Below are 21,382 nucleotides of genomic sequence, written 5' to 3'. Positions count from 1 at the left end.
TAGGGGAAGGTCTTGTTGCAGGCAAAGGTGTGGTAAAAACAACCACAAGAGGTCCCCAGACTTGGGAGGAGGAGGAGGAGCTGCTGGTGAAGGGCTGGAAAGGGGAACACAACATCCAAAATCTGGGGTCTAATACCTTCCATTGCATCATTAAGGACGTTAGCAATAATTAGTGTTGGTTCTAAGTGCTGATAACCTGGCTGCAAGGAACTCTTTGCTGTCCTTCCCTTGGGCTGTTAGAGTCTACATTTCAGAGGAAAAACGGGAATTCTTGAGTCAGTTGTGCTTTCTTGGGCCCAGGGGAGGTTTCAGCAATGATCCCAGAGCTCTTCCCGGAAAGGGAGTTGTTTCTGAGAAGCACCCAGCTGCTTCCCCATCACTGCCAGCACTGCCAGCATACCAGCACCACCAGCATCCCTCTGCTGCTGGAGGGACCATGACCCCTCAGGGAACAGAAACGAGAAATGGTAGAAACCTGTAGGGATAAGGAAGGCAGATGGAAAATGAGACATTCTACAGGGAAGGAGTGTTTCGAATGAGGAGAAAAGGAAAAGCCATTAGCAAAATTTTTCATTTGGAGTTTTTGATAAAAGCCAATTCCTTTGTGGGGAGAGAAAAAAACAAAACCAAGATAAATAACCCCAAGTAAATGGAGCTCTGACATAGACAAAGATGCAATTTCCAAGTCTCCTGTGACTCCACCAAGTCTTGGGGAATGACACCAGCACAGGAGATAGATGTTTTCCTTTGTATTACTGACCTGGGAGGATCCACTTTACCATATGGATCCAAAAGGAGCAAGAGATGCCAGGAAGCACCACTGATCTGGACAGACACTCTTTGCCTGCTGCTGCCCCACACTGAACAGGTCAGTGCAATGTTTTCCTTCCTCCCTACCCCGCCTGCCTCTCCTCCAGCAGCTGCTCTGTTCCTGCCACCCTCTCCCAGTGACTGCAGTGTCCTCCCCAGCTCCTCCCTCCTCTGCCCTGAGCTTCCCTTCCACATCTCCTGCTGAACATCCCAATCCTCCCACCTCCCTCATAATTTCCACCATTTCCACTGCCCTCCTCCCCTGCACATCTCACTTCTCTCCAGTGAATCCTTCCTGCTGCAGGGAGCTGCTGAGGAGCTGCATGGTCCATCCCTGAATTCTCCAAGCACTGACTCCTCATCCACTCTGACCACAGCCAGGGGTCCACATCCCACTGCCTGCCCAGTGTCCATCCACGAACATGAGAACCTTGTTCTCACCTCCTGCCTCACTCACCGAAGAACAGTATGTGTGTCCCCATCATGACACCCTAGTGGCCATAGACACTGTCACACTGCTCATCAGCCTCTGTGGGCTGGCTGGGAATGGGGTTGTCCTCTCCCTCCTTGGATCCTCCATCCGCAGGAAGCCCATCACTGTCTACATCTTCCACCTGGCAATCATTGACTTCGCCTTTCTCCTCCTCATCATCATCTCCACCCTGCTCTACCTGATGAAGGTTGCGTCCTGCTCTGAAGTCATGCCAATGAAGTACGAGAGGTTGCTTTCCCAGATGTTTCTGTTCTTCTACAACCTGGGGCTGTACCTGCTGGCAGCCATCAGCTTCAACAGGTGCAGGTCCACCTTCTGCCCACTCCGGTGCCACTGCCGCCGTAGCCAGCGCCAGTCAATGGTGGTGAGTGCCATGCAAGGAGCCATCTCCATCACTGTCATTCCCACGCTGACTTCCCTGTTCCAGAAGTCTGAAGATGATGATTTCCTTGTGATTCTCATCTTCATGTACATTGTAGGTGTTCCCCTCTTGGCTTCAACCATGGTCATGTCCAGCACAACTCTCTTCATTAAGGCCAAGCATGGCTCTCAGCAGCAGCAGCACAAGAGGCTCGACATTGTTATTTTCCTCGTAATGCTCTCTGCTCTCCCTCCCAGCCTCTGTGATTTACTGTCTCTCTTCAGTAATTATATCTTCAGCCATTTTGTTTTCCTGTCCACCTGCATCCACTGCAGCATCAAACCCTTCATCTACTTCTCCGTGGGGAGCTGTGGGAGGCACTGCTCTGTGGGGTCCCCCAGGCTCTCCCTCCAGAGGGTCTTGGAGGAGCCAGAAGAAAACTCTGCCAGCAGCAAAGATTCTGTCATGGACACAGTGGTCTGAGCCTGTTGATCCCTTCCACTGCACTGCAGAAGGACCCCAACACAGTGGCTGAGGGTTTCCTTAAGTTACCTGATAAAAAAATATCCACAGCATCACCCTCCTGTGATGTATTCCTGCAGGAGAAGACAGCAGGAGTGTGTGGGAGGGATGCTCTGCTGGGAGCACAATGGAGCATGGCTTTTCTTCCCCCTTGAGGGTCCTAAACACTATTCCCCCAACAGGAACCTTCCCCATACTACTGTGATCCCAAAAATGCCCCTGGCACCTGGTTCCTTCATCCCACTGCGGTCTGATATCAATAAACAGCATCCTGAACCCTGAGCTGCCTTCACCCCGTCTGCCAGCACTTGCTGCCTTCCTCTGGCTCCTGCTGCCAGCCGGGAATGGGGGTGGAGGGAGGGAGGGAGGGAGGGGACACAGGCATGGCTTGTGCTCCCTGCAGCAACCATGATCCCGAGTGGCCAGAGCTGGGATGGCAGCGGCACAGCCGGCATGGGCAGGATGGCCCAGGGGCTCAGCATTCCCTTCCCAGCTGCACTCTGAGTGGCACAGCGAAGATCTCCCTGGTCCCGGCTGGAGCAGGGCAGCAGTGGGGCTGTCAGGGGGGAAGGTGGCCCCGGGGGGAGTCTGGGTGTGTCGGAGGGGTCAGGAGGGGTCAGGAAGGGTGTGGATGCTGCCGATCCCAAATGTCCTCACTGGAGAGCAGCAGAGCTGCAGGTTGTGCTCAGAGCCAGGGAGAGGCCAGGAAAGCTGCTGGATGGGATGGGATGGGATGGGATGGGATGGGATGGGATGGGATGGGATGGGATGGGATGGGATGGCAGTGGGGTGGAAATAGGAATGGGGAGCGATACCAAAAGGGGCTGGAATAAACTTTCTAACACAATGGGAAGCATTAGGACGCAGGAATTCTTTACCTGCACAGGACACAGAGAAGGATCTCTCATGGTTCTATGTCTGAGGTGAGACTTTACAGCAGGGGTTTTATCCATTATAACCATATATAGTCATTAAAACTTATCTAATACCTAAACATCTCTTTCCTCTAGTTTCTGTGCATCCACATCCTCCTGAGTGTCTGCCGTGGTTTCAGCCTCAGCAAACACCAGGCACCTATGGCAGCTGCTTGCTTGTTCTCTCCCCTGCCACATCCGGGAAGAGGGGAGGAAAAAAAAATTAGTTAAGCGTTCATGAGTCAAAATAAAGGACAGTGAGAAAACACTTCAAGGGAAAAACAGGCTCCACTTAAAGTTGCAAAGTGAATTTATTACTAACAGAGTCAAAGGAGGATAATGAGAAGTAAAAGAAACCCTTAAAGACACTGTTTTTCCTCTCACCCCCTCCCTCCTTCCCACCAGCAGTGCAGGGAGGGCAGGGTGTGGGGCTTTGGGTCAGCTCATCCCCAGGATCTTCCACTGCTCAGGGAGAGAGGTCCTTCCCTGCATTGCCATGGGGTCCCTGCCACAGGAGACAGTTCTCTGGGAACTCCTCCAGTGCAGCTCCAAACTCAGGAGCAGCAGCAGCACAGACAATCCTGCTGCAATGTGAGCTCCTCCCACGGGCAGTCAGTCCTCCCAAACTGCTGTGCTTGGCTCCCTCATCCACGGGCTGCACTCCTCCAAGGACAGGCTGCTCCAGCCTGGAATCAAGGGCTCTCTATCTCCACTGGGACTTCCACTGGATCACAGCCTCCTCCAGGCACCCACCCACTTTGGCATGGGGCACTTCCTCCATGGGCTGTGGGTGGATTTCTGCGTCCCTGTTGGACCCCATGGGCTGCAGGGGCACAGCTGCTTCACCATGGTCTTCACCACAGCCTACAGAGGAAACTTGCCTCTGGTGCCTGGAGCACCTCCTCCCTCACCTTCTGCACTGCCCTTGGTGTCTCCATGTTGTTTCCCTCACATGTTGTCACCTCCTCTTCCTCCTTCCCTGGCTAGAAACAACTGCATGCACATTTGCTTTGATTTCTCCTCCAATATGTTATCACAGAGGATACCCACCATCTCCAACTGGCACAGGCTTGGCCAGCAGCATATATATCATCTTCAGAGCCATTAGAGATTGGCTCTGCTGGACATGGTGAAAGCTTCCAGAAGCTTCTCACAGGAGCCATCTTTGTGGCACCCCTACTAACAAAAACTGGGCCAAGCAAAACCAACACAGAGGGTCATTCCATGGGGAGTACAGCCAGAGAACAGGGCTGAGCCAGGCTGCTCTGGCTCAGAGCCGTGTGGCCTCATGTCCCCATACTTCTGGCTGTCTCTGACACATCTCCAGGTGCCACGTGTCCAGCAGTGCCTCACAGAGCTGTCACCTCCACCCCAGCAGTGTCCCCAGGGCTGTGGCTCCCCTCCTCAGTCCTGCTTTTCCTCCTCAAACACCCTCCACAGATCAACTTAGACAGAGCACAGAAAGTTCTGCTGGCAGCTCCCCACCAGCACATAAATCACAGGGCTGAGGGTGCTGTTCAGCAAGGCCAGCAGCAAGGAGGTGTTTTCTGGGAATAACTGGACAGAATCAGAAAGGTTGAGGAGAACCTCCAAGCAGAAAGGGATGCTGAAGGCAAAGAAGAGCAGGACGTTGAGCAGGATGGTGACACAGGGCTTCCCTGGCAGCCACCTCTGGGAGCCACAGCAGAGCCTCAGGAACAGGAACAGGTTGGAAACCAACATCACTACGGATAAAATCAGGGAAATCACAAGGGCTACACCTGCAAGGACTGTCCCTGAGTCTCCAGTAAAGGTGAGGTAGAGGGAGGACACCAAAACCCCAGTGAGAACCTAGAGGGACCCATTGATGACACCCGAGAGGTGCCGGGGGCGGTGGCTTTGGTACCAGATGGGGCAGAGGATGGAGACACAGCGCTCCATGCTGAGGGCTGTCAGCAGCCCCAGGCTGCTCAGGTCAAACAGGTGGCACAGGAGTTCCACTGCAAATACAAAATCTATGTAGGCAGGAGCAAGATGAATCAAAGATGTGCAAAATGCTGCTAAGGTCAGAAAACCCAGTAAAAGCAGGAAGAGCAGGAGGAGCAGGCAGAAGTCAGCTACAGCCAGATTTAGGATGTAGACAGTGAAAGGGTTCTGCTTCATGTGGAAGCCCAGGAACCACACAACCATCCCATTCCCCACCAGCCCACAGAGGGAAATCCCCAGACAGACCCCGAAAAAGCAACCACTGTGTAGGGAAAGCTCGAGCATTGATCTGGGAGATATTCTTCCAAGTCCACAGATCCATTCAGGGTGAGGTTTGTAGTGCTGTTCTCCTCCATGGTGAATGATCCTGAACCCAGTGGCTGTCTTCTCCTTTTCCCGTCCTTTCCTCTCCCTTTCCCTTTTCACCACCTCCTAGGGAGAGATGGGGAACTGGATGGAAATAAGGGCCATCAGCATTCCCAGCACTTCCCATCTGCTCACACAGCCCCACACCAGCCCCAGGAAGAAACCCCACCCCCCCAGTACCCAGGAGAAGGACAGAAGACATCTGCCACCAGTCCATCCCTGGACTCCTACCTCCAATAGGAACAGTGCTGTCACAGGAACCCCAGGAGAAAGGATCTGGGGATGGCTGCTGGGACCACAGGCTCTGCTTCAGCCTCCTCCCTCATGCCTGGTGTGCAGCCCTTAGCCCAGAGATCACATCCCATGGTCAGAGCCTCTCCTCACAATCTCACCACATCAGTGACAGCTTCCCCTCACATGTCCCAGGGACAGAGATCTTGTCAGGAGGAGGTGGCCACGTCACCCCCTTCCTCTCCTCCCCCCAGTTCTTCATGAGGAGCTGATAATTTGTTATGATCCTATTAATTCAGACACTGAAATTCTATAATTTTAAACACCATTTACTGGGTCTAAGACAATGAAGAAGGAGAGTACAGCACAGATAATATTATGTCCCCTCAGATGCTGTGAATCCTGGGTAAAAATACTCCTCTGGTGAGGGAAGATCCTGTCCATGGAAAGCCTGCTCCACTATGGTCCTTTCAGCTTTTACAGGGTTTTCTGAACCCCTCAGAAATTCCAGACCTCATTGTGAACCCACTCCCTGCCCTTTGGGTGCCAACAGAGCCCCTGAGCAGCAGCCATGAGGACAAGCACTGGCCTTGTGTCCACTTGCTGTGGGAAATCACCAGTGCCCAGACACAGGAGTGCACGAGGGCTTTGCCCACAGCCTCTCATCACATCCCATCTAACCACAATCAGCAGCCCAATTACCCCTGCTGAGCATGTGTCTCCTCTGAGATTAGGTTTGTGGGGTACATGGTGCTGCCAGTGTGCTCTTATCTCCAAGTGGTTCCTTGGTTCCACAACCTCAGCCTTTCACAGCACAGGGACTGGCATTTTGTTGCTTGTTTTCTGCCCTTCTTTCATGCATTTTCCATCTCCTCTGGAGCTGTATCCTGTGCTTGTCATCCCCCAGACTGATGTGCTCCAAAGATACCCTTGTTGATGCACAAGGTCCATGGTCTCTCCAGGGTGTCCAGCCTGGAGCTGCAGGATTTGGAGCTAGAGGAAGACTTGAAACAAGGAGAGAACACAAGTTCAAGGTCCATCCCTGAGAGGGAGATGGAGAAAGGTGCAACTCCTGGAAGTGTGTCCCAGAAGGAAGTTGGGAGAAGTCTTTGAGCACCAGATACATGTCACTAGAGGCACTAAGCAACTTGTGCTGTTGCAGGTCTGCACATGAGGGATTTCTCACTCTTGGAGGTCTCTGGCTCATCTCTCTCACCTCTCTGCCATCCTGGGAATGTTATATGTCCCCTCCTGTGTTGATGGATCCCCACCATCCACCACCACACAGGGAAAGCCAGAAGCCCCTCACATGGTGGGACAACAGCAGAGAATGGCAGGAAGAGAGGAAGGGGGTGACATGGCCACCTCCTTCTGACAAGATCTCTGTCCCTGGGACATGTGAGGGGAAGCTGTCACTGATGTGGTGAGATTGTGAGGGGAGGCTCTGACCATGGGATGTGATCTCTGGGCTAAGGGCTGCACACCAGGCACAAGGGATGAGGCTGAAGCAGAGCCAGTGGTCCCAGCAGCCACCACCAGATCCTTTTCCCCTGGGGCTCCTGTGACAGAGCAGTTCCTACTTGGAGGTAGGAGTCCAGGGATGGCGCAGTGGGTGATGCCTCCTTTCTAGGGACAGGACTAGACAGGGTGGGAGTTTGTCCTGGGCACTGCAGGGGTGTGGGGTCTTCCTGGGGCTGGTGTGGGGCTGTGTGAGCAGAGGAGAAGTGCTGGGAATGCTGATGGCCCTTATTTCCCTCTAGTTCCCCATCTCTCCCCAGAAGGTGGTGGAAGAAGGAGAAGGCAGCCACTGGGAACAGGATCATTCCCCATGGAGGAGACCAGCACAACAAACTTCACCTTGAATGATACAATTTATGGAGATCTGCACTGGGAGGAATTTATGATGCGTGGATGCTTGGGCATTCCATATACAAGGATTGCCTTTTTCGGGGTCTGTCTGGGGATTTCCCTCTGTGGGCTGGTGGGGAATGGGATGGTTGTGTGGTTCCTGGGCTTCCACATGAAGCAGAACCCTTTCACTGTCTACATCCTAAATCTGGCTGTAGCTGACTTCTGCCTGCTCCTCCTGTTCTTCCTGCTTATACTGAGTTTTCTGACCTTAGCAATATTTTGCACATCTTTGTTTCATTTTATTGTACACTATTTGCATTTTGTGAGTGTCCTTGGGTTCCCATGCTACCTGTTTGACCTGAGCGGCCTGGGGCTGCTGACAGCCCTCAGCGTGGAGCGCTGTGTCTCCATCCTCTGCCCCATCTGGTATCGCTGCCACCGCCCCCGGCACCTCTCGGGTATCGTCAGTGGGTCCCTCTGGGTTCTCATTGGGGTTTTGGTGTCCTCCTTCTGTGTCATCTACACCTTTGCTAAAGACTCTGCGACCATCCTTGCAGTTGTAGCCATCACCATTTCCGTGGCTTTTTCCCTCATGATGTTGGTTTCCAACCTGCTCCTGTTCCACAAGCTCTGCTGTGGCTCCCAGAGGAGACACCCAGGGAGGCTCTTTGTCACCATCCTGCTCAATGTCCTGCTCTTCTTCATCTGTGGCATCCCTTTTTGTGTGGAGGTTCTCTTCTCTCTTCCTTTTTCTGATGCTTTATTCCCAGAAAACACCTACTTTCTGCTGGCATTGCTGAACAGCAGCCTCAACCCTGTGATTTATGTGCTGGTGGGGAGCTGGCGGCGGCGTCGCTTCCAGCGCTCCGTCAAAGTCGCTCTGCGGAGGGTGTTTGAGGAGAAAGCCAGGAGTGATGAGGGCAGCCATGGCCCTGGGGACACTGCTGTGGTGGAGGTGACAGCTCTGTGAGGCACTGCTGGACGTGAGGCACCTGGAGATGTGTCACCTCAAAGACACCCACAAATATGGGACCATGTGGGCACATGGCTCTGAGCTCAGTCCTGTTCCTGTATTCCCTATGAATGACCCTCATTGCCTCAGGGAATAAACTCCATCTCCTTTGGCTCAGCAGATGCGTTTCATGGGGTTTTGAGGGATCTCTTGCCTGGGCAGAGTGTGACAGGTTAAGTCCTGGGGACATATCCTGTATGGGAGGGCAGCAATTTCCCAAATCTCTGTGGGGCTGGGGCCTCTGGATGGCAGGAGAAAGGTAAGGATCTCAAGGAGCATCCTTCCCTTTCTGTCTGACAGAGCCAGCCCTGCACTCCCAGCTGATGGGAAGAGACCAAACTGACCCCAGGCAGGGCTGCAGAGCTGGGGGAGGGACAGCAACATTCCCTTGCCCATTAAGTGGGAATTTGTCACATTTTTCCATTCCAGAATTAAATCATTCTGAGTAAAGTGCAGGGACGATGGTGAATTCCACAGAATTCTGGTGCCTGTGACCAAAAAAGAGCTTGAAATAAGGAAATTCACATCACCAGGTGCTTGGACCATTTTATTGTGCAGAAATCAGGGGGTTATGCTGCTGTTCTGCAAAATGGGGCCATCCTCTGGTTCCCCAGCAACAATGTCCAAGGAAGCCCTTCAGCACCTCCATCCTGAACCTGGCCATTCTCAGGAGGAGCTGAACAGCAACTCTGCACAGCAGCTTGAGCCAAAATCCAGGTTGTATTGGTCTTTTTCACGTTGTTACCACCCCATAATTAGATCTGGATTTATTCATTTTGTTTGTTTCCAACATGGTAACTCTGACCCCAAAATGTGTTGAATAAACAACATCCACTCACTGCAGAGCTCATCCCTGGTGAACAGTGTCCAAAAATTGCTCGTTTCCTTAGTTTTTCCCACTCTAAAGCCTCTGTCTTGTCTGAGGAGGGCAGGTACCTGTCTCATACCAGAGCTCATCCTAAGGCACATTTCTGCATTGTTTGGGATGATGTTGACAGTGCCAAGAGCTCCTCATTCCTCCTGGGAGAGATCTGGGCAGCAGACACATCTCTTGCTCAGGGGAAGTTGTCCCTCCTTTTCCCACTGCCTTAAATCCAGGGGAAGGCAACGTGCCACTGCTTCTGGAAAGGGAAGTGAGAGTGAAAGCCTTGGGTGGTGAGTCATGCTTTGGAGAGTGTCAAGGTTTAGCCCTGACTAAACGCCAGGCACCTTGACTCTCTCTTGCTACAAAAAGAAAACTATAAAAAATACACACCAATCTCATGAGTCAAATGAGATAGGACACTGGTTGGCAGGAGGATGCACAGAAAAAGAAAAAGGGCAAGCAGGCTCCAAGCTTAAAGTTGCAAAGAGTGATTTAATTACCTAATAGATTTGGAGGATAAATGCAAGGCAAAAATAAACTTTTCATACAGTTTTTGTTCACTCCCCCCACCTCCCTCTAAAGAATCTATAGTATTCACCCCCTTTCCTCTTTTATAACCACCAAACCTGGGTAGGGAGGCAGGGGGTGGGGGAGTATTTTTTTCAGTCCACAGAGCAGGTCCATACATCTATTCATCACCACAGTTTTTCTACTACAAATACTCTTTATCTATACTTATATCTCTTTCTTATCAGGCATTTTTTCTGCTCTCACCCCCACCCTCTTAAGAAGCAGTCTCTCTGCTCACCCCCCTTTCCCTCTTTCCAAACCCACAACACAGACAGGGAGCAGGTTGAGAGGGGTTTGTTCTCTGGTCAGTCCAATCAGGGAGAGGGGTTCTCTACTTAGCCAGGGGTCCTTCCCACAAGAGACAGTCCTCTGGGAACTTCTTTGGCGTGGGTCCAATCTCATGAGCAGCATCCCACCCAAATTCTGCTGCAACATGAGTCTCTTTGTCCATAAGGTGCTGTGCAGACTCTGCCAAGCTGAGGCCAGGCTGCTTCCATGCCAGGAGCAAGGCCTTTCTCTTCCTTGAAAAGGCCTCTGTAGCCTTAACTCTTTTGAGACTCCAAACTGGATCACTGCCCTCTCCAGGCATCTACCTGCTCCTCTGGCATGGGCTGTGGGTGGATTTCTGCACCCCTGTGGACTCCATGGGCTGCAGGGGAACCTCCTGCTCCCCCCATGGCCTTCAGCACAGCTAGCAGAGAGTTTTCAGCTCCAGCACTGGAGCAGCTCCTCCCCCACCTTTTTCACTGACCTTCACGTCTCCATGCTGTTCTCCCTCACATATTTTCACCTCCACCTCCTCCTCCTCCAACTACAAAGAAGTGAAAAAAGTGTGTGCCTGCCTTGTTTTGATTTCTTCTTAAATATGTTTTCACAGAGGCATAACCAGCACCTCCAATTGGCCCAAACTTGGCCAGCAGCATGTCCATCACCTTCAGAGCCATCAGAGATTGGCTCTGCTGGACTTGATGTAAAAACTTCCAGAACTTGCACTCAGGACACACAGGAGCCATCTTTGTGCCACTCCCCACCCCTCAGACACCTCCCCAGGCCTACCACAACAGCTTCTGAGGGATCCAAATTTCTCCTAGATGTTAAAAATACTTTACTGATGTTTTGGGCCAATCAAAACCACCACATTGACACACATGATGTTAAACATCTAAGAAGCATTGATTAACAGAGTTGTTAATGATTAACAGAACAGAGCAACTTCCACATCTGAGAGGGATTTTCTCTCCCTGTCTCCCATTTTCATGTCCATTGGAAAGTAGAAACTTTCTGAGGTACAACCTCTTGTCCAGGAAAGGACTCCCATCATGAAGGGAGTTTCTCCCAAGGCAAGTGCAGGAGGATCATGATCCTTCCATGTATTTTTCTAGCTCCAAGCACCTTCCTTGTCTCCAGTGTCACCCAGGCTGCTCCCTACCTGAGCTTCTTGTTTTCCATGGAATCATAAAATGGTTTGGGTTGGAAGAGACTGTAAAGACCATTCTCTTCGGACCCCTTGCCACAGGTAGGGACACCTTCCACTAAAGTATGTTGCTCCAAGCCCCATCCAACCTGTGGTGGAAAACTTCCAGGGATCCAGGGGGAGCCACAGCTTCCCTCAGATGCACCTCAAGTGGAGCGAAACCTCAAGTCACAGTTGCAACATGAGTGGAGCTAAAATAATCCAGACAGCCCAGAGAAAATGGGAGAACCCAGCAGAGGCAGTTCCAGCTCCAACCCCTTGTCCTGACAGCCCACAAGACAGCCCACAGCCCCAAACTCAGTGTGCATTTTGGGAAAAGCTTTCCAGAGGCAATCCCAAACACCTGCCCACTCATCTGGGCAACAGGGCTCAGTGTGAATTTTCCCCACCTCAGTCTTCCCGTGTGTCAGGACTTGCTGGAGATGGACAGGAATCACTCAGGAATTGTTCTGCACTGCTGTGCCAAGATTTCTTATCCATGCTGTTTTTAAGCAAACACACCAAGAAAACCCACTTGCAGAAGGTCTGAGACTTGGTGACTCAATTTTAATATTCCACAGGGTAGGGAAGCTCATTTCTGAAGCAGAGAAAGCTCAGAACTGTTGAATAGGAAAGATTCAAAGCAAGAACTTGAAAACAAAATCTTTCAAAGGTGTCCCTGCCCATGGAGAAAGGGTCAGAATGTGACGATCTGTAAGGTTCCTTCCGACCCAAACCTTCCCATGATGATTCCTCACATCATCCAGAATCCACCCCAGGCAGGAGTTCCCCTGCTGCACACAGCACCAGCCTGACAGAGCTCCAGGAACATTTGGACAGCACTCTCAGGCACAGGGGGGGAATGTTGGTATAGCTTGTACAGGGCCAGGAGCTGAACTTTGTGATCCTCATGAGTCCCTTCAAATTCAGGATGTTTTTGATTCTATTTCACGGTGATTCTATTTCATGAGAATTCCACTTTATGATGATTCCACTGTGTTGTCCCTATTCCGGGGCTCTGGCACATCCTCAAAAGCCCTCTGGAAGGCAACTCTAACAGAGAGGGTGAATTCCTTTGCACAGCTCCCAGCCAGGAAGTAAATCAGAGGGTGGGCACTGCTGTTGGCACAGGCGAGCAGGACAGAGGTGCTGAGGGCAAAGATAGAGGGGTCAAAGGCTCTCAGCAAGAGCCAGAACCCAAAATCAGCGGTGAAGAAGGGAAAGAAGGTGACAGGCAGCAGGACCAGGGCACAGAGCTTCCGTGGGGGCTGTTTCCATGAGCAGCACAGGAGCCTGGCCAGCAGGGCTAGAGCAGAACAGATCAGGGTGAGCACTGAGAAGAGGTAGCTCAGCACCAAGGCCACCAGCACCAAAGGGCAGAAACAGGGGGTGACGGTGAGCAGGAAGGAGAGGAGCCAGAGCAGGGCACACAGGAGCACCAGGGAGCGCTGGGAGCGGTGGCAGGGCCAGCAGGACACAGGGAGGACAAAGAGAGCTGTCCCAGCACTGAGGGCTGTCAGAGAGTAGAGCCGGGCAGTGAAAGAGAAGAGGATGGTGACGTTCAGCCTGGGTGTCACACCCCGTGAGCCCAGCTGGTGGCAGAAGCTGTCTGGGACATAAAATATCCCCAGGGCGATGGTGATGAAGAGCAGGAAGGTGAAGTCAGAGATGGCCAGGCTGAGGATGCAGATGGTGATGAGTTCCTGCGGGTGTGGAAGCCGAGGAGCCAGAGGACAGCCCCGTTCCCCACCATTCCACACAGGCACAGGAGCAGCGTGACAGGGACTCTGCTCGAGTGGCTGTTGTCACACTGGGTCCACTTGGAGTGCTTGTCCTCATTCCAGCTCCCATTGGAGACTTTCCCACCGGGCTGGCTCCAGCAGGCAGGGCTGGCTGTCTCTGTGGCAGGGGACAATGTGCTCATTGTGACACCTCTGCTGCTTCTCCTTCCCCTCACACAGCTGGAGGGGTGACAAACACACACACCTTACCAACACTGCTGTCCCCCACACGTGGCTTTCCCCATCTTTTCCCACCCCCAGCTTCCATGTGGAGCAGCACATGGAGAGGCAAGGGACAGGACAGATTGCTAGTAGGATGTGGGAGATGGGTATGACTGCCTGGCACAAAAACCAGGGAGATACCTCCTTCCTGGCTTTGGACAGGACAGAGCTGGAGGAGGAAAACAGTTGGAGACGGAAAGGATTGCCTGTGGAGATATCAGAGCGAGGGTCTTTGTGGTGGATCTGACCTGGATTCTCAGGTGTCAGTTGATACCACTGAGTTCCTGGATTCCTTCAGCAGGATACTAGTTTCAATATTCCACCCTTTTCCCACAATATTTAGAGGTTTCATACCCTACAGACCAAAATTCCCCTGCCAAAATCAGTCAGCTGCTCCCACCTCAATGAGGGGGACACTGATTGTGTTGAAAGAGAAGAGTCTCACCTTTCCTTTTGCAGCCTGGAGAATTTCACTGGAGCAGACACACTGTGGGTTCACATTGCCTCACACACACCAGCTGCTGTCCCTGGGTCAGGATCTTCAAGAGCTTCCCTGGAATGCTCACTTGGGAAAGGGGTGAGAATCCTGCTGGGTGAGCCTGGGCAGTGTCCAGTGAGGGGTCTGTCCCAGGCTCCCTTTTGTCCCTGCTGGATCATGTTCTCCAGGGCTCTCACAAACAGGGAACTATTTCAGAGCCTTTGCTGGTATCAGAGCTCTGCTTCTAATCTGCCCTTGAGTTTGTCCAGGAAATGAGTAACAGGAGAGAACCTCAGCAATGAGACCTGTGGGAAAGCAGTTTGTCTCTGTGTCAGGTTCCTCTTTGGTTTTAAAGCAACCCCAATCCTGAAATCTTGTCTTTTGAACTGCCTGAACTTGCCCCTCTCATTCCTGGTGTGAATCCCTAGGACCCTGCGCTACAAAATTTGATTCCTGGTTCAAATATTGCTTTGCTACTTGTATACCACAACTTCAATGGTATTTGACTTTCACCATGCAGTTTCCAAGAGGATTAATGCAATAATGGAATGCTGTGTGTGAGCTGGAGCACAGGCTGTGTTGGTTTGAAAACAAACCAGTGGGAGATCACAAGTCAAGATTGAAATTAAAAATAAGTGAAATAATACAAGGAAAAGCACTGACAAAGTCAGATACAACCTAACACCCTGTTATGGTGGTAGTAGCAGTCCAACTGAAGTAGTCCAGTTGAGGCGGTGATCCTGTGAAGGTCTGGTCTCCAGCTGAAAATCCAGTGGTAGTCCTGTCTACTGGGTTCCCAGAGGACGAGAGCTACCACTGGATTTTCAGCTGGAGACCAGACCTTCACAGGATCACCGCCTCAACTGGACTACTTCAGTTGGACTGCTACTACCACCCTAACAGGGTGTTAGGTTGTATCTGACTTTGTCAGTGCTTTTCCTTGTATTATTTCACTTATTTTTTTAATTTCAATCTTGACTTGTGATCTCCCACTGGTTTGTTTTCAAACCAATACATATTTAATAAAATCTCACAATGGGATGAGATAAGTCCATGAGTCACAGGGTGGGTCACTGATGGCCCATTGCCTGTCATGCGGGGTGGGTCGTTAGCAGCTGGTAACAGCTAACGGATGGCCCATTGCCTGTCATCAGGAGTGGGTGATAGCAGCTAATGGCCCACAGCTGGTGGTAATAGAATACTTAACTACATCAATATTGCAACCTAGGACACAGGCATACAGCAGAGAGATGATTTAACATTTCAGAAATGTCATTTATTCTGAGAAGAGGTCAATCAATGCTGCTCTCTTGGCTACAACCATTAGAAAGCTAGAGATTTCATTCGACTCATCTTCTACACTCCCTTGGGAGTCAGACAGCAGCCGACAGTGAATTCCACAGAATTCCTAGAAAGCTGAAATGAGATGATTCCCACCCAGACTGACATGTGTCTGGGAGCTGGGATGCTCCTGCTGGAATCTGGTGTGTGTGGAGACCCTGGGAGCAGAACTGCCTCCTCTCTTCCTCGCTGACACTGTGTTTGTGTCCCCAGCTATGGAATCTCACATCCCCTCACTGGGCCAATCCTTTCCAGTGCAAACAGTTCCTGATCCATGAGCTAAAGGGGCTCCAGGAGAGCTGGAGAGGGACTTTGGACAAGGGCCTGGAGGGACAGGACAAGGGGATATGGCTTTCTCACTGACAGAGAGTGCGTTCAGATGTGATATTGGGGAGAAATCCTTCCCTGTGAGGGTGCTGAGGCACAGGTTGACCAGAGAAGCAATGGCTGCCTCAGGATCCCAGGAAGTGTTCCAGGCCAGGGTGGATGGTGTTTTGAGCAATGTGGACTTTTGGAAGCTGTTGCGGCTGGTGAAGGGGTGGGATCAGTAAAAACAGCCACAAGTGCTCACAGGATGGAGGAGAAGAAGGATGAGCTCTGGTGAAGTGCTGATAGGGGGATAACAGCACTGCTAAATCTGATCTCTTATAGCTTTTATTGTATCATTAAGGGGATTGGCAGTAATTAATGTGGGGTCTAACTGCTGATAACCTGGCTGCAAGCAACTCTTTTCTGTCCTTCCCTTGGACAGAGTGTGCCTACAGCAGAAAGAGAAAAAAGGGCAATTCTTGTCTCAGTTGTGCTCCCTTGAGTCCAGGGAAGGTTTGGGCAATGATCCCAGAGCTCTTCCCGGAAAGGGAGTTGTTCCTCACAAGCACCCAGCTGCCTCCCCAGCACTGCCAGCACTGCCAGCATTCCAGTGCCACCAGCACCACCAGCATCCCTCTGCTGCTGGAGGGACCATGACCCCTCAGGGAACAGAAATGAGCAATGGTAGAAACCTGTAGGGAGAGGAAAGGGACAGCAGTTGGAGAATGGGACATTCTGCAGGGAAGGAGTGTTTCTAATCAAGAGGAAATGACGAGCCATTCCCACAGTTCTGGTGGAGCTTTTGAAAAAAGCCACTTCCCTTGCAGCAAAAGAAAAAAAAAAAAAAGGAAGTGAAACTCAGATGTAGCCAAAACTGCAGTTTCCGACTCCCCCGTGACTCCACCGAGTCTTGGGAAGCAACACTGTGACAGGGCACAGAGAGGAGTCAGCAGGACAGGAGTGGGGACCTCCTGGGGATCTAGGCACTTTCTCCTTCATGTTACTGACCTGGGAGGATGTTGGGGAAGATGAAATAAGAAAGCCTTATAAATATGATTACCTGGCAAAAGATGCTGAGAATCTGGAAAATATAAGCGAGATTGAAATGAAGACAAGCTTTGAGTTACCAAACCCCATTTACTGAACAACTAGAAAACAATGTTATGGCTGACTGGAGCTAATCCCCTCTTGATGAAGCAATACCCTCTGCTCGTAGGCAGGTCCAAGGGTCAGAGCAGACCCTGCCAACTGGGCAGAGCGTCCAAAGAGCAGTTTTTAGAGTTTAAAATATAACGCCGTATGGTAATGCGATGGTTCTAATAGGTTGTATGTAAATGTTGTAGGATTTGTAGCTTGTTCTACATTGGTTAATAAGAATTAGAATATTCAACACAGAAGATGATTTATTGTATTGTAAATGGCAACCTCGCATCTTTTTCTTTTCTATCTTTTCTGCTCTATCTCTCTCTCTTTCTCTCTCTCTTTTTCCTCTGACCTCCTTTGGGCTGCATCTGGCAGCCCCTGGCAGCTCTCCTACACTCATGCCCTTTCACAATTAACCCCATGCTCTATGACCTGACTTCAGAGATCTCTCGTCTCTCGAAGATCGAACGAATCTTCGGATTTTGTTCCGACCATGTGCAACTGACAAACAAACCCATCTAATCCTGCGGATCCAAATCCTACACGAGGATCTGCATTAGGATGTGGACCCCAAAGGAGCAAGTGATGCCAGGAACAGCTGCTGATCTGGACAGACACCCTTTGCCTGCTGCTCCCCCACACTCAACAGGTCAGTGCAATGCTTTCCTTCCTCCCTACCCCACCTGCCTCTTCTCCAGCAGCTGCTCTGTTCCTGCCACCCTCTCCTGGTGACTGCAGTGTCCTCCCCAGCTCCTCCCTCCTCTGCCCTGAGCTTCCCTTCTGTATCTTGATATTGAAATCAGATGGAAAAAACTTTTTGACACAATGGAACACATTAGGAAGCGGGAATTCTTTATCTGTGCAGGTCACACAGAAGGATCTCTCCTTTTTCTGTGTGTGGAGAGACTTTACAACAGGGGTTTTATCCATTATAATCTTTCAAAGTCATAAAAAAGTGATTCTTTTCTAATACATAAACATCACTGAATGTATTCACTGTATTCACTGTACAGGATTGCAGTATTCACTGAATGCTGCAATATTAAAGGTGACCCTCCTTGAACTTTTCCTTTGGCCATGTGCTGTTGCTTCTTGTTACAGAACTTGTCCCAAAAGCACTGGAGGCCTCCTTATCTCTTTCTCCACTGGTTCCACCCACGTTTATCCTTCTCTGTCCATGCTCCTTTACATCCTTTTATCTTTTCGTCCAGCTGGTCGTTTAACAGCTTCAGGGAAGCTGAAATTTTTATTCTCTGTGTTCTTTATAATTTTTCTGCCAAACAGCCCAAACCTCCCACCTCCCTCTCCCACCCCTCTATTTCCACTGTTCTCCTCCCTGCACATCTCACTTCTCTCCACTGCATTCTTCCTGCTGCAGGGAGCTGCTGAGGAGCTGCATGGTCCATCCCAGGATTCTCCAAGCACTGACACCCCATCCACTCTGACCACAGCCAGGGGCCTCATTCCACTGCCTGCCCAGCATCCATCCATGGAGGTGAGCACTGTCACCCCCCCTCCTGCCTCACCCACTGAAGAGGATGATCCATGTGAAATAGATGTCAGCAGCATGGCCATACACAGTGCCACACTGCTCATCTGCCTCTGCGGACTGGCTGGGAATGGGGCTGTCCTCTGGTTCCTCAGCCTGAAAGACCTTAACTTGGGAATCTTTAATCTGGCTGTCATCGACTTCCTCTTCCTCCTCTTCACAGTCCCCTCTGCTCTGCTCTTCCTGGTGGAGGAAGTGTCCTGCTCCACTATCATGTCCCAGGTGTACCTGAGCTTCCTTTTCCAGATGTTTATAGTCTCCTACTACTGGGTGGTGTGGCTGCTGACAGACATCAGCATGGTGATGGGCCTGTCCAAGCTGTGCCGGCCCTGTTGCCACCTTCCCCTGCGCCTGCTGTTGGTGGTGCCCACTGTCCAATTCTGGGCTTTCTTCACTCTCATCACTGTCATTCCCACGGTGACTTCCCTGTGTCCATCACACAAGCAGGAGCAATGTCAGGTGGCTCTCATCTCCGTGCTCACCATCATCCTGCTCCTCTTTGCTGCACCCGACATCATTTCCAGATCAATCAACTTCATTAAGGCCAAATGTGGCTCCCAGCAGCAGCAACTCAAGAATCGTGACATTGTTATCTTCCTCGTTATGCTCTTCACTCTCCTCCTCACCCTCTGGAACTTCCTGCAGCAGCTTGGCTACATTGTTGTGTCCTCCCAGGTTTTTTTCCTGCTCACCTGCATCAACAGCACCTACAAACCCTTCATCTACTTCCTGGTGGGGAGGTGTTGGAGGAACTGCTCCATGGGTTCCCTAAGGGAATCTCTCCAGAGGGTTTTTGATGAGCAGGAAGACAACTCTGCCAACGAAGAAGACGCCAACACAGACTCAGTGGTCTGAGCCTGTTGATCCCTTTGACTGCACTCCTCAGGGACCCTGGGACAGAGGCTGAGGGTTTCCTTGAGTCACCTGATTGATAAATATCCACAGGATCTCCCTCCCACGCTGTATTCCTGCAGGAGAAGCGAGCAGGGGCAGGTGGGAGGGATGCTCTGCAGGGAGCACACTGGAGCATGGCTTTCCTCCTCCCTCCCAGGTCCTAAAACACTATTCCCCCAAAGGGATATTTCCCAACACAGCTGTGATCCCAAAAATCCCCTGGCACCTTGTTCCTGCATCCCACTGCAGTCTGATATCAATAAACAGCATCCTGAACCCTGAGCTGCCTTCACCCCGTCTGCCAGCGCTTGCTGCCTTCCTCTGGCTCCTGCTGCCAGCCGGGAATGGGGGTGGAGGGAGGGAGGGAGGGGACACAGGCATGGCTTGTGCTCCCTGCAGCAAACATGATCCCGAGTGCCCAGAGCTGGGATGGCAGTGGCACAGCCGGCATGGGCAGGATGGCCCAGGGGCTCAGCATTCCCTTCCCAGCTGCTCTCTGAGTGGCACAGCAAAGATCTCCCTGGTCCCGGCTGGAGCAGGGCAGCAGTGGGGCTGTCAGGGGGGAAGGTGGCCCTGGGGGGAGTCTGGGAGTGTCAGAGGGGTCAGGAGGGGTCAGGAAGGGTGTGGATGCTGCCGATCCCAAATGTCCTCACTGGAGAGCAGCAGAGCTACAGGTTGTGCTCAGAGCCAGGGAGAGGCCAGGAAAGCTGCTGGATGGGATGGGATGGGATGGGATGGGATGGGATGGGATGGGATGGCAGTGGGGTGGAAATAGGGATGGGGAGCGATACCAAAAGGGGCTGGAATAAACTTTCTGACACAATGGGAAGCATTAGGAAGCAGGAATTCTTTACCTGCACAGGACACACAGAAGGATCTCTCTTTGTTGTGTGTCTGAGCTGAGACTTCACAGCAGGGGTTTTATCCATTATAACCATACATAGTCATTAAAACTTGTTTCTTATCTAATATCTAAATATCACTTAACTCAGACTAATTTCTGTGCATCCACATCCTCCTGAGTGTCTGCCGTGGTTTCAGCCTCACTGAATGCTAAGCACCTATGGCAGCTGCTTGCTTGTTCTCTCCCCTGCCACATCCGGGAAGAGGGGAGAAAAAAAAAATTAGTTAAGCGTTCATGAGTCAAAATAAAGGACAGTGAGAAAACACTTCAAGGGAAAAACAGGCTCCACTTAAAGTTGCAAAGTGAATTTATTACTAACAGAGTCAAAGGAGGATAATGAGAAGTAAAAGAAACCCTTAAAGACACTGTTTTTCCTCTCACCCCCTCCCTCCTTCCCACCAGCAGTGCAGGGAGGGCAGGGTGTGGGGCTTTGGGTCAGCTCATCCCCAGGATCTTCCACTGCTCAGGGAGAGAGGTCCTTCCCTGCATTGCCATGGTTTGCCTTCCACAGGAGAGAGATCTCTGTGAACTCCTCCAGTGCAGCTCCAAACTCAGGAACAGCAGCAGCACAGACAATCCTGCTGCAATGTGAGCTCCTCCCACGGGCAGTCAGTCCTCCCAAACTGCTGTGCTTGGCTCCCTCATCCACGGGCTGCACTCCTCCAAGGACAGGCTGCTCCAGCCTGGAATCAAGGGCTCTCTATCTCCACCGGGTCTCCCACTAGATCACAGCCTCCTCCAGGCACCCACCCACTCTGGCATGGGGCACTTCCTCCATGGGCTGTGGGTGGATTTCTGCATCCCTGTTGGACCCCATGGGCTACAGGGGGACATCCTGCTTCACCATGGTCTTCACCACAGCCTACAGAGGAAACTTGGCTCTGGTGCCTGGAGCACCTCCTCCCTCACCTTCTGCACTGCCCTTGGTGTCTCCATGTTGTTTCCCTCACATGTTGTCACCTCCTCTTCCTCCTTCCCTGGCTAGAAACAACTGCATGCACATTTGTTTTGATTTCTCCTCCAATATGTTATCACAGAGGAGTACCCAGCATCTCTAACTGGCACAGGCTTGGCCAGCAGCATATATATCATCTTCAGAGCCATTAGAGATTGGCTCTGCTGGACATGGTGAAAGCTTCCAGAAGCTTCTCACAGGAGCCATCTTTGTGGCACCCCTACTAACAAAAACTGGGCCAAGCAAAACCAACACAGAGAGTCATTCCATGGGGAGTACAGCCAGAGAACAGGGCTGAGCCAGGCTGCTCTGGCTCAGAGCCATGTGGCCTCATGTCCCCATACTTCTGGCTGTCTCTGACACATCTCCAGGTGCCACATGTCCAGCAGTGCC

General features: G+C 51.4%; 2 protein-coding genes across 2 annotated transcripts; both read left to right on the top strand.

Moving 5' to 3' along the window:
* The first annotated feature begins 1,232 nt into the window (after positions 1 to 1,232).
* On the top strand, positions 1,233 to 2,147 carry LOC146436879 (proto-oncogene Mas-like). Its single transcript, XM_085063849.1, has one exon. It carries the CDS (start codon positions 1,233 to 1,235, stop codon positions 2,145 to 2,147), a length of 915 nt encoding a protein of 304 aa, XP_084919975.1.
* Positions 2,148 to 7,490: 5,343 nt separating this feature from the next.
* Positions 7,491 to 8,483, top strand: LOC146436878 (mas-related G-protein coupled receptor member A2B-like). The gene has a single exon (XM_085063950.1). The coding sequence runs from the start codon at positions 7,491 to 7,493 to the stop codon at positions 8,481 to 8,483; it is 993 nt and encodes a 330-aa protein (XP_084920076.1).
* Positions 8,484 to 21,382: the final 12,899 nt, after the last annotated feature.

The sequence above is a fragment of the Lichenostomus cassidix genome, chromosome 5 (genome assembly GCF_008360975.1).
Source record: "Lichenostomus cassidix isolate B80296 chromosome 5, HeHo_3.0, whole genome shotgun sequence".
Classification (NCBI taxonomy): domain Eukaryota; kingdom Metazoa; phylum Chordata; class Aves; order Passeriformes; family Meliphagidae; genus Lichenostomus; species Lichenostomus cassidix.
The sequence above is the reverse complement of the archived record's forward strand: the minus strand, read 5'-3'. Positions and strand labels throughout refer to the sequence as shown.

Excerpts from the sequence above, each read along its gene's own strand:
- LOC146436879 (XM_085063849.1), top strand. The coding sequence starts at position 1,233 with ATGAGAACCTTGTTCTCACCTCCTGCCTCACTCACCGAAGAACAGTAT.
- LOC146436878 (XM_085063950.1), top strand. The coding sequence starts at position 7,491 with ATGGAGGAGACCAGCACAACAAACTTCACCTTGAATGATACAATTTAT.